General features: G+C 41.0%; 1 protein-coding gene across 1 annotated transcript in view; it reads right to left on the minus strand.

Annotated features, from left to right (window-relative positions):
• Nucleotides 1–7,500: 7,500 nt before the first annotated feature.
• The window catches only part of il34 (interleukin 34), a 35,372-nt gene continuing 29,794 nt past the window's right edge, over nucleotides 7,501–13,078 (minus strand). The window contains exons 3-8 of the mRNA XM_079501680.1: nucleotides 11,390–11,493; nucleotides 10,755–10,832; nucleotides 9,974–10,051; nucleotides 9,475–9,582; nucleotides 9,112–9,295; nucleotides 7,501–7,773 (exon numbers count right to left, since the gene is read on the minus strand). Coding sequence (XP_079357806.1) covers nucleotides 7,610–7,773; nucleotides 9,112–9,295; nucleotides 9,475–9,582; nucleotides 9,974–10,051; nucleotides 10,755–10,832; nucleotides 11,390–11,493 — 716 coding nt within the window. The 3' untranslated portion in view covers nucleotides 7,501–7,609. The remainder of the gene's footprint in view (nucleotides 7,774–9,111; nucleotides 9,296–9,474; nucleotides 9,583–9,973; nucleotides 10,052–10,754; nucleotides 10,833–11,389; nucleotides 11,494–13,078) is intronic.

The following is a 13,078-nucleotide window of genomic DNA, read 5'->3' on the forward strand; positions in this document are numbered from 1 at the left end:
AGTTCGAACCCGGGCTCCCCCAGAGTCAGTGTCAAAGTGTCCTTGAGCAAGACACTGACTGAACCCCTAATTGCTCCTGATTTGCCGGTTGGTGCCTTGCATGGTTTCCGCCATCAGTGTATGAATGTGTGTGTGAGGGTGAATGTAATGCACAATATTTAAAGCGCCATTTACCATTTATTTACCATGTGCACATCTTGTTACCGGGGCGGACCGGGGGTTTCCAAATCACTGAATGCTCCTTTAAGCCTCGGACAAAGCCAACTCGGCTCCTGACAAATCAAGACAATAAACACAATTCTTATTTGGGCCATACAAATAATTAGATAGAAGAAAAAAGGGCAGGATACAACACTTTTTTAGAGAGATTTTCTGCCCATTTGTTCTGCCCAAAATGTTTTGTTTATTGTCATGATTTGTCAGGAGCCGAAAAAAGTGGTATTTAATTATGAACAGTAATGAGGACCAATTATGAAGATAGGTTGAAAAGTGGTGAAGTGGTCCTTTTCTGATGAATTGAAAATGGAGGGCCCTGATGTATTCTAGTGCTTTTCGGTCTCGTCCTCATCAAAGTAGCAGTTGTTGTATTGGCCTGTGCTTTCGTTTGAAATGTACCCATTCTATATACTGTGAAATAAAAATGTAAATCAATTCAATCAATCAATTAAGTTAAGTACTATAGATAAACATTAAACAATCATGCTTTCCTTGAATGGACATGAAGCTATATCAACTTGTGCTCCATTTACCGGTACTTAGTTAACTAACTACTAACGAACTGAATGAATGAATGTAGTTTTCAAATGTATAAAAATCTTTTGAAAATAGCATATAACTACAAGCTCACAATTCTTCGCATTGCGATACATTGTGAGCTTGTAGATTGTCTATTTTCAAATGGCTGAAATGTATAAAGGTTAATGTATGTTTTGTAATAACAAAAATCTACAAAGTATAGGAACTAAAGTTTTCGAATAAATGTAGTGGAGTAAAAGTACAATATTTGGATCTCAGATGTAGTGGAGTAGAAGGTAAAGTATTAATGTGTTAATGATTATACTAATACTTTATAACTAAACTTCATAATACCAAAATAATACTTCTTCATATAAGAAGCTGAAGATTTAAAAAAAAAAAAGGCCAATGTAATCTATCCAAAGAAAAGGATTGGTGGAGGTGGTATAGAAATGAATGGACTCTGTACAAACCTTGTTTATAAAAAAGAGGATTTTAATTTTTTTTATACTTTTTTTTATTATAAAAAGCCTTGTCACATAGCATTATATATTTCCAAAAATAAATATTTTTGTATAAAAATCTGTTCATAAAATCTATCTTCAGACCGTATAGTCAGACAACATAGCCACCTTTCAGTTTTATGCAATTATCATCAATAATAAGTTATTCTGTCAACTTTGAGAAATAGCATGTTATGTCCAAAATAAGAATTCAAATATTCCATAAAATGCTGTCCTTGTGTTTCTAATTTTAAAAAAACTATACATATATGAATATTATAGAATAATACACATAATGTACATTGACATTGCTTAAATTATCAGCATTATTATCTCAACATCACTTTAGAGCTTTTGCATGATGAATGTGGGTTGAGCCTCAGAAGACGAATAAACTCTGTTAAAAGATAATTTCAAGAGAGATTTACATATACTGAGAATGAGAAGAAAAGAAAATAATTCAGATTAAAGTCTAGGCTAAATCCATGTGTGTGTGTAAATCCGTCGCATTATTGTACAGCATTCCAAACTAATTTGACATCATCTTTACAGAAGAGTGGCACAACTTGGCTTTCAAGCCTGGAGCATAACCCATACCTTCCAACACTCCTGACAGGAGACTCCTGAATGTTTTACCCTGTTTCCTTATTGGCTCCCTATCCTGAAATTATCCTGATTTTCGGTTTGGGTTTGTAATAGATGTAATTACAAAATATACACATCATTCTCAGATGCTATTAAAACCTATAAAACTATCAAACTCCCTGTCAAAATGCACCAGAACCGCATTCGAAGTGTCCCTTTATTTTACACAGTTGCTATTTTCTACGGTTATGAGTATAGCCCACTTATAAGTGTGTATATATGACTTACAATATATTACTTTTATCTGGTGATATTGCATTTACAGTAACAGTACAATATTGAAAACAGAAAGGGGAAAATAAAAGTGCACTTAATGTCTCAGAGTTCCCCCTCATGCAGCATTTAGCCCCAGAGAGCAGGGTCATGGGCCCATCACTATAGGGCCAGTGTATAGGGAGGAGTTTCACTCAGAACGTTTCCTCTGTATGAAAAGAAAGATGTTATCATGACCATGCTATCTCCTTTGGGGGAGTTAAACATATTATTGCATTACAGTAATTTACTCATAGAATACAATAACCTCTGATGCTCATGTGTTGTCAACCATTTCCACCCACAAGTAAAATTACATAACCTTGCTCTTTAGTAAAACAAAACAAAAATACCGGACTGTCTGTGTGTGAAGCATCTGTCTAGCTGTCTATCTGCCTGACTGGGCCATGAGCATATAAAGCTAATGACCTTCCTAGAACAATGGACTGTGAATTAAGTATGTTTTTAAGCAAAAAAAAGTGTGTGTGTGTGTGTGTGTGTGTATATATATATATATGATAAGTGATTAAATCCTTTTTTTCCACTGAACCATTGTTTTGGACACAAAATTACAGTTGTACATGCACTTAATTTTCATGTCATTGTTTGAATCAAACAAGTTGCAAGACAAACAATCACCACTAAGCCACAAGCTATAGCAGGGCAAGGCACTCGTTCCCCCAAGACAACTTTCAGGCATGAAACAAACCCCCCCAAACTATTTTAGTACCAATGCAAAGCAGGGCTATGCTCAGTGTCGTGTTCTGGGTCTCTAATGTTGGAAGTCACTACTTTCAGTAAACTTCAACAATATTGTGTCATAAAATAGGTTTAGTTTATTTGTTATTGCTAATCATGTTGAAGGACTATTCATCTTCTCTTGAAGGAAAACAGTTCCTATATCCTTATAGGTAAAATATAATATATAGCCCAGCTGTATGCTTGACAATGTAAAACTGGATGGATAATTTCACTTGAAGTAATTTTGGTGTTAGGCTACTAAACAACGTAAAATCACTTTCCTTAATTCCTTTTAGTAGGCCTAAAGCTGCACTTTACTGCACATTATTGTGAGTGATATGTTGGATATTCGATATGACCACATTTTGGAAGAAAATCCGACCAACTCTGATCTCCATTGTGGGGGAAGCCTATGCAAGTTCACAAACTTCACATTCAGTAGTTTTTAATCATTAACTACCTTTTAGTGCTTAGCCCAAAAATGATAAAGGTATTATAGAGTGTAATTTTACTTTAACAAACTGACTAAACCAGCAAGTCAGCTACAACTAGTTGCAGGCATTAGACCAGGTGCAGGAGTGTGGCACGCTTCCAAACTGGAAAATTATACTGTAGAAAATGGGCCATGGGGACAGATGAAAAAAACATATGACTTAATATTGTACACATGAGGAAGTAATCACACTGAGGGATCTTCAGCACTGTTATTCTCATAAGTGGCACAGTGTATTCTAAAAGACAGCAATGCATTGTGTGGTTGGTTGCTTCTAATCAGTGTACATTTGAAAGGTTTCTACCCTTGCTACCACAGCTTGGTGATCTACAGTTGGAGGCCATCGATATTGTCCTTTTCTTTTTGCTGAGGTTTGCGTGATCTGCGCAAAAGGACAGTTAACCCATTTTGGGCGGGAACCCCTTTTGGTGTTTTAAACTATGTTATAATTTAGCTATTGAAAAATAGCAGATCTACAAGCTCATAGCGCGCCACCGAGTGGCGCGCTATGAGCTTGTAGGTCTGCTATTTTTTTTAAATCGAAGGATTTTTTTAAATTTTGAGGTCAGGCCTAAATGGGTCAAATAATAAGGGACAATATCGGTGGCACCCAACTGTACATCCACCTTCTTCCCTAAAAAGCCTGGTGTGGGGAAAGCATGCAAGCCAGTGTGACATGATCCTTCCAGCCCAGCCCACAGTGCAACACTGCACTATTTCTGGACGTTGCTCACACACAAAAATTAAGTAGATGATTGATCCCAGGCACACTTTAACCCATTAAGAAGTGAGGCCGATTCTACAAATGCCTTCTCAACCAGTAGTTACAATATTTTTGAAAAGCCAATGCTAAAATCTAAACACAGACGCTTTTCTGTTTTTAAGGTGAAGGAACTGAAAATATTCTGTAATGACCAAGGCCAAATAGATGTTATAGTTCACAGAGATCCTGAATCTAAACAGTTATTATGCAATAGCCCTTAGTTGAAAATGAATGAATGAATGAATGAATGAATACATGAATGGCTTCATAGATGTCAGTAATCCTTTTCCCGGTGCTGTGATGGATATTACAACACTGTTCTTCCCAAGTGGTATATTCCCAGTAGTCTGATTTCATTTGCCAAAAGGCGGTCCATTTCTTCAGTCATAGAAATCCATCTCCTCCATGAAAACCGATTTCAATGTCCAAAAAAAGATTCCTGGAGAAATCCTGAATGTCCAATGCACTTCCACAACAGAAATGTGGACATCTTGTCGGTCAGCCAAACTGTAAAGCCCTTTATCCATAAGAGATGCACTTGGCTTCGGTCGTAAACCTCTCAAAGATTAGTCCAGTTACACACTTCCCCAGAATCTTGTCATGATAAAGCCCACAGATGGGTTTCATCTTCTATATACCAGCGATTAACCTTTGAGCTTAAGCAAATACTGGTGACTCCCAGATTAATGTGGTCAATCCATCACATACCAGCCACTTATATGTGTATATATATATATATATATATACCATACCATTATACCATACCATTCATAGCATACATATATGTTCATACCCTTGCCTTGGTCTTGGTATGTGGGTATGCAGAACTACAGTGCAAAGTAGAATTGACAGAATATAAAAGCAGAGGTGTCACATAACCTATACTGTGCATATGCAACAACTTTACACATTTTCCCAGACAATCTTAGCCTATTTCTTGGAAATATGCCAGGTGACCTTGAAGGCTCCAGAAGTAATCAGATGCCTTACAAAAATGCATGGTCATGGTCAGCCTCATAAGAAATTGAAGCTGTTCTTCCTTAACCCTATCTTTCTTTACATACAAGCTTGTAGATTGATTATTTTTGGTGAAGAGATTTGGCTCTATTTTCGTCCATGCTAAACCCTTTATCCCTTTAACGACTTTGTCTTTTTTTACTGTTTTGAAAAACATTTTTGAATAGTTCAACTAGGCGATCTACATCGATACGTTGTGAGCTTGTAGATTGGCTATTTTAACTATTCAAATTTTATTTTCAAAATAGTTTTAAAAAAAAAAGGCAAAGAAGTTTAGGGATAAGGGGTTTAGCATGGACGAAAATAGAGCCCTTGGTGTAGAAGGAAAAATGAGTTGAACAGGTATAGAGCCCAAGGAGGACCCCAGTCCTCAGAGTATTAGGTTTAAGTCAAGTTACTAATTTTGACATGGACTGATTTGGCGTGGATTCCTCTGTGCGTGCACACAGGGACAAGCTTGACAGGCTTGATGACACAATAACACAATTGTACACTATTACACAATGCAAAAGCAAGCCTTAATGGTTTTCCATATTTTTTAACACATTTGAACTCATTGTGGTTTCTATTTCTGTAATAGCTAAAGCAATTGTTACCACCTGGATTTGAACAAGGGTCTCCCGCAAGGGAAACCAATCATCTAGGGCCCAGTGGAAGGGGAATCCTCCTGTGGCAGGTATACTCTGCTACATTCAACTACCCCCCATGCACCCCCTTTCCGGTTTCCCAGACAGCCGCTGTTCTGCTACGCAATAAACACAATATAAGGTGTAGAGTCAGACCTTGTGCAATGTAACCAGAGATAACCTCGCGTCACAGGCTTTCCACCTCGGAGGAAAGCCTGGTATTCGGGTTTCAATGGTTAGGCCCTAAAAATTATGATGCGCGAGATCGCAAGGAATTAAGTGATCAGAAACCCGAAAAGGTTGCATATATTTGGTCCAACACGCAATAGTCCGACACATTACCCCAAACCCTAAACTAACCCTAACCACACGCAGAAGCCACGGGTGAGTCTTAACCGGCCATGTATGTCGGAGCCAAGGTTAACCGGCCACGTATGTATCTTAACCGGTCACATATGTCAGAGCCACGGTGAGTCTTAACCGGCCACGTATGTCAGACTATTGGTACGTCGGACTAACATATGCCCCCCAACCCGAAGAAGTATTGATCCCAGACTAGCACAACATCATCTAACTCCTTACAGAGAACAGCTAACTGACTAGCCATGTTGCCAGTCTCTCTTAAAGGCCTGTTAGAATTATATAGTTGCCAAATAAATTATACATAAGTCATTGTCGTGATTGGCTGAAAGAAAAATAAAATAAAATAGGATCTGTGGTTTGAATAGAAACCTATCACAGGGTGAGGATTGTGTTTTCCTATGGCCCGGAACAGGGAGGTTCAAATGCAAGCAGATTCAAGCGTTCAAAACTATACTCTGAGCCCACCACACACTGTAAAACAAACACTTTGTATGTGGCCCAATAGACGGCAGTACAGTACATGCATTTGTGCATGCAATTGGTGTAAAAATGTTGAACCTAAAGAAAGGTTTAGTTGAATATATTGATGAAGTCAATAGCCACTGTAGGAAAATTAGTCAACAGTTACCCCGTTTTGCCCTTCTTTTTTCATTTCAATAAAAAGTACTCTGTTTTAATTAATTCTGGTCCCTGAACTTCACGACGACATCATTGTCTAGTCCTCTCTTTGGTCCTTGGGGGTGAACCATCCTGGTTCCATTCAGAGTGATCTAGTGTGAGAGTGACAACACTAGCGTTGTAATAATGGAATGCGGAAGTGCTCATTCTATCTCAATGGGATAGTTCCAATGTTTGGAACTATAGCCCATAGCACCCCGCTTTGCGGCGAGATCAAATCGTGTGGCGACTCTCTTCTTCTACGGCCCTGATTCCATTGAAGCACAACAGGTTTCCGGGTTGTGAAGGAGCAAAGTAACAGCAACGTTTCCACTCCACCATAAAGTCTTTGCTGTCTGGGAATCAGCTTCCCCCACACACACAAACACACACATACCGTGTTACTGTAAAGTCAGAATCAGTTTTAAAACTGAATCAAGTTCTGTTAACCTTAACTGAAATCAAGAGACATAACCTGACATTGTGGATATCATAATTGTTGTTAGCATTTACATCCAAATGCCATCCAATTTCATTATAGTGGTTAAAAGGTTAAAAAGACCATTTCTCTGTAAAAGGAAAATAGTAGCCACAAAGTGATCCTCTCTCTGGTAATGAGCAGTGTCAGGATTTGTGTCTTGATGTCATCATAAATACAATTTAGATTTGTGTAGCTGTGGGAGAGGCTGGTTCAATTTTCATCGTTTGAATTTTGTTTTAGGGTGGACTGTCCGTTTATCCATTTTGATTTTTGGGAAATTATAAAACTAATCCCTAATGAGTTCAACACGGACAACTACACCCTCTTGAGTTCTCAGCTTTCCGGCTGCAAGGTTGTGGCTGGCTGCAAGGTTGTGGCCGGCTGCAAGGTTGTGGCTGGCTGCAAGGTTGTGGCTGGCTGCAAGGTTGTGGCTGGCTGCAAGGTCGTGGCTAGGGCAAGTTTCTTCCTGCCTTTCCTCCAATGGGAGACACCACAGTCTGAAAAAGAGGAGAGACAACGTTGTTTCAAAGTAATGTTTAAAACGGAGCAGACCAGCAAACTGACCATGACTCTGATGAAGACCACATAGGTGGAATCGTTATCCTGTATACTAGCACCTAATAAAAGGCTCTAAATGTCCGTGCTGCTCCAGTGTCCTCTCCTCCTTCTGACCATGGTCTGCCTTTCGTGGTCCAGTGCATTTGAAGCATATTCAGAGAGTACAGACCCATTTTATAGACATGTCTCATGGACAAGTCACACAGACACACATAATAAATGACTGCTGCCAAGAGACCTCTCTGGAGTGGCCGCAGCTCATTGGGTAGCATCCTGACTGTGTTGTCAGTCAGTGCCCCTGAGCCCCCTCAACCCCTACTGCAGGGGTCTGCAACAGGCGGCTCTAGAGCCGAAAGCGGCTCTAGAGCACACCCCTAGTGGCTCCCTGTAGCATTCCCAAAAAAACGATGAAATTAAATGTTATTTTTTCACATTTTTGTTTTTCATTTATGGTTTCTGTAGGAGGCCAAACGTGACAAACACTCTTAAGTTTTCCAATTTTGTAAAAATGTGTAGAATAAATATTAAGTTTCAACACATATGTCAACTAAAATGTGCGTCATAGCATGCGCCGCGCCAGCCAGGTGTCTATTATAAACAAACCGGTGGGTGTGTGAGGCTGCTCCCTGCTACGCTACTACGGCTTCTACAGGGAGAAAAAGAAAGATAGCCGACGAAAACAGAGGATTTAACAGTTTGTGGACGTCAAACTCCACCACTGCTGCTAGTGTCATTGCAACCCGGGAGATAATAAAGCTCGGCAAGCTGCATTATTATGCGTAAATTCTTTTGTGGCTTCAGATAGATTTTGAATTTATTTTTGGTCGAAAATGGCTCTTTCAACATCGTGGGTTGCCGACCCCTGCCCTACTGTAACTATTGCCCAGAGCACTCATCATACCGATCTGAGCAGTCATCAGCTGGTTGAAGCTGAATCAGAATTTTCCCTAATGAGGACAATCCCAGATGGGCATATGGTGAACGTCATCATAGAGATGATGGGCCATGCAGTGAAGCAGGCTTAGAAGACTGAGAATCAAGATTCCACACTGGGGTCTCTCACCGTTTACCGTCTACATATATGACCTTCCAGAAATAACATCCAGGAAACGGTTAGAGTATCCTTAGCTAACCATTGGTCTCACGTTTCTAAGCAGGCAGGGCCGCGATAAAAAACAGCACTCCTGCTTTTGCTTTTCCTACATGTACTGTATGGGTTTCCTTCATGGACTGTAACTGTTTCAAACAATACTCCCCCATTCAACGGCTATACTCACAGTTATGTTGTGGGTCTGTGCTTGGGAAGCAGTCCCTGAAGAGACAGTGCATGGTACGGTAGAAGTTGTCCAGCAGGAATTTGGGAGTTTCAGCCCGCCAGTGACGGGCTGAAACTCTCTCTGGCTCCTCTGTCAATTTGTCCCAGAATTCCTGGATATGCTCTGGAAGTTCCTTCTCTAATACCTGGACACAGACGTACACATTATCCACAAAATGACATAAGCATGACGTTAGTACAGTAAACAGAGCTCACACTTGAAACAGCACATGGTGATAGTAAATTAATCGGTATGGGAACATTCTCAGACTATGGTGCACACTTTACTTTACTTTTCAGAGCAGTCTTGTTTACAGTAGCTTACCTCAGATGGGTGCGACTGTACGAAGACCCCTTCGGTGTCCCTGAATCGGCTCTCCAGCTCTGCAGTGTATTTGCGGGACGGGTGTCTATCTGACATAACCCTCAGAACCTTAGACGTGCATTCATTAATCAGTGCCCATTCTCATTAATCATAAGAATACAAAACACAGAATACTTATGCCGTTACAATACATAATTATATGCTTCTGTTTTTTCCGTTTCTTAACAGCTTGTCAGCTAGACACTTGAGACTGCACTCAATGACAGTTTGCATAAGACAACATTATCAGTTTACAGTACACATCAATTGCAATAGTAATCAAGAAGTTGATCATGAGGAACAGGTGCTATTAGTGTACATTTCAGTTAGGGTGTGGCCAGGCAAGGCTAGCAATACAACCTTGTTGAAACTTTCAACCTGCAAAGGTACAACAATTAGTTTACTGCACTGCATGTGACTTAAGGTGTTTTACGTCATTAAAATGATTGTTTGTTTCTACCTTCTTCAACACGCGCTGGTTGATCACAAACCACAGCCTCTGGAGAACTAAATCCTCCAATCCGTCCACCTGCTGTCTCTAAAGGAAATAATAGAGAAGAGGGGGTGGGGCAGAGGAGAGCAGATCAGAGGAGAGGACGGGAGTTTTTTTGTTGCATTATTGTATATCAAAATTCAAAAGATAATCCAAGATTATTTGTAAGTAGCCATTTAATAAGCAGGATCATAGTAAGACAATCATTATTGGAAATAAACCTAGACAGGGTGACCCTGGGGTTTATTGTACATTATCCCTTGCATAATACATTTAGGCTGTGAGGTACCACCGCCTCCTCTCATTTGGACACAGACCAGGAAAGGAAAGGATTCAATGAGTCATACACAAGGGGCCAGTGAGGCGCTCCAACGTTGAAGCACTGGGCCCTAGTGGTAAGAGGAAGGACTGCAGGCGGACCCGTGCTTTAACACGTAGGACCATCACTCCCTACGTCACCCATACGTCACCCCGGACCTCAAATTTGAGGTCCGGAGGAGGTACTTCCGGCAGTCTTCCGGGTGCTTCAAAACGCCACTGAGCAACTTCATCGAAATGAATAGCTTGGGGGCGGGGCTAGTGCTCCAGTTCGGTCTCTATCCTTTATATACTCTATGGTCATACATCATTTGGGATGAAAGAATCTGGAGGCATGAGGATATTAGAGAGGAGGTTAACTAACTAATTATATATTGCTACATACAGGTCGACAGACAGAAATATAAGCAGAATGTCTAGATTCTCCTACCAGTCTGCGGATGTTTGAGAGTTTGAAGACTTCCTTGTAGTGAACTTTGATGGTGTAGTTGATGGGGAAGTTGTGTTTCTGTCATACAAAGAAGAGAAAGATGTAGTCAAAAAAATACATCCTATCCAATCTTTAGCTATTGAACGGATGTGATTGATTTACGTTACATATTGTAGTAGCTTGCCTAAATTCCTTTTAAGTCAAACCATTTGCGTTATAAAGCATTAGCTGTGATTTCTTGCCAGGCTTTTATATATGTATCTCTCCCAGTCGTGCCACTACTTACACTTTTGACAATCATGTTGCCTTTTTAGCCTTGCACATCAATAAAACATCTATCAAATCTTGGGGACTGTTACGACCTTATGACCTTATATGGGGTCTTACTCTAAAGGAGTAACATATGTGGCTATCAAGGGTCACAGAGTTTTGGGGACGCTACATCAGTGATGGGCAAAGAGACTGACAGACGTGCCTTCGTCTGTAATCACGCGATTAACTACACAAATCATTCGATTAAAAAATAATAATCGTTGATTCGTTGGACAGCATTAATATATATAGAGAGAGAATATTGTATAAACACCCCCCCCCCCCCCCCCCCCACACACACACACACACAGACACACACTCACCATGAATCGTCGCCTATAACCTAGGCTGCCGTTGAGTGTCTTCAAAGCTGTACACAGAGCGGGTTGCGTGGGTGCCATCAGGACAGGCCCTAGCAGTATTAGACCTAAAAGGTACACACACACACACACACACACACACACACACACACACACACACACACACACACACACACACACACACACACACACACACACACACACACACACACACACACACACACACACACACACACACACACTGGTTTATTTCTGGTTCACAGGATCAGTAATTTGGAAGTGAATCTACAGAATGGACAATGGATAAGTCTTTTCAGCTAGCAAATGGTGCACATTTAGAGTGACTGACACATAAGAAACAGCTGATGTTATAACCATAAAAAACCTGCATGATCTATCACACCAATGCTTGTACTACTATCATTCAAGTAGTTCCTATTTCCTTCACAGCAGAAATGCCAACATCTTGACAAAATAATTGTCTCACACTGAAGTATTTATAGAGAGATGACTTCCGCACACCCGGTAGGTTTGGAGCAGGTGCGATGATGACAAGGCATATACAATGTGAAAGGAGGGACACCCGCACACTGCCACTTGCTGGGTTCAGAGCATTTTATTTAAAGCAACGTTTCGGTCTTGCGACCTTCCTCAGGCTTAATTCAAGAATGGGCTGACATTGTCACTAAATACATTTCAGACAGTATAAACAACCAATCAAACACACTGAAGTAAAAATGATTGTGCATGTGAACATGCACATACAAATGCACTGTGCGATGATGACTCTGATAGAGTGATGGAACTCACTTGATAGTGACTGAAAGACACCGATAGCTGATCATTTGCGGCTGGACATGATTGTAGAGAGGAAGAAACCCTATGCTCAGTAACTGACATTTGTGGCAGGAGTCCACATCACAGGACGAAGCCCAGCGGGCTAGGGAAAGGTTCCTACGATAGGCAGGGTGAGGAGAGTATAGCGGGGACAATAGCGGGGCGGGTTCAGTGCCTCCGCACTTCAGTAGGTGCGAGTGGACACAGTGTCTGACTCTTTGAAGCCGAAGCTGCCAAGCCAGCGCCAAAGCTCAGACCCTGTATAGGTAGGAGGCTCTCGAACTCCGGGGGATGTTAACATCTAAAAACATGTTACCATAGGGGGCGGTAGGTGGCCAGTGCCAGTGAAATTTACGACATCAGCAGATAAGAAGAGCTCTTGTTGGCGAACCACTCGTTTCAACACTATTCCAGGCAGCGCACCCCCTGCCCCTCCCGCTCTTCTGCCCAGTCAACACACACACACACACACACACACACACACACACACACACACACACACACACACACACACACACACACACAATTAGAGACGGGGAGGGCCAGGAGGCGGAGGAGCGGGGGGTGCGCTGCCCGGAATAGTGTAGAAACGACTGCTTCGACTCTTGTTGTTATGTTTGAACTGGAAGTGTTAATCGCCTATGTTCTACTAAGAGTCACACTACTAGCGACCGATCCATTGATATTGTTAGCGACAGCTTGAATTAATATTTTATTAAGCTCCGAACATCGTACTTTATCGCATTATGAGCACTAAAGTCACTAAAGGCCGTGTGCAACATGTGCATGTGATCGGAGAATTTTGGATTTTGGCTGTTACTTCCATGGATTCCAGCGGAGGCTAGCAACGGAGGC

The sequence above is a fragment of the Electrona antarctica genome, assembly GCF_951216825.1.
Source record: "Electrona antarctica genome assembly, chromosome: 5".
Classification (NCBI taxonomy): domain Eukaryota; kingdom Metazoa; phylum Chordata; class Actinopteri; order Myctophiformes; family Myctophidae; genus Electrona; species Electrona antarctica.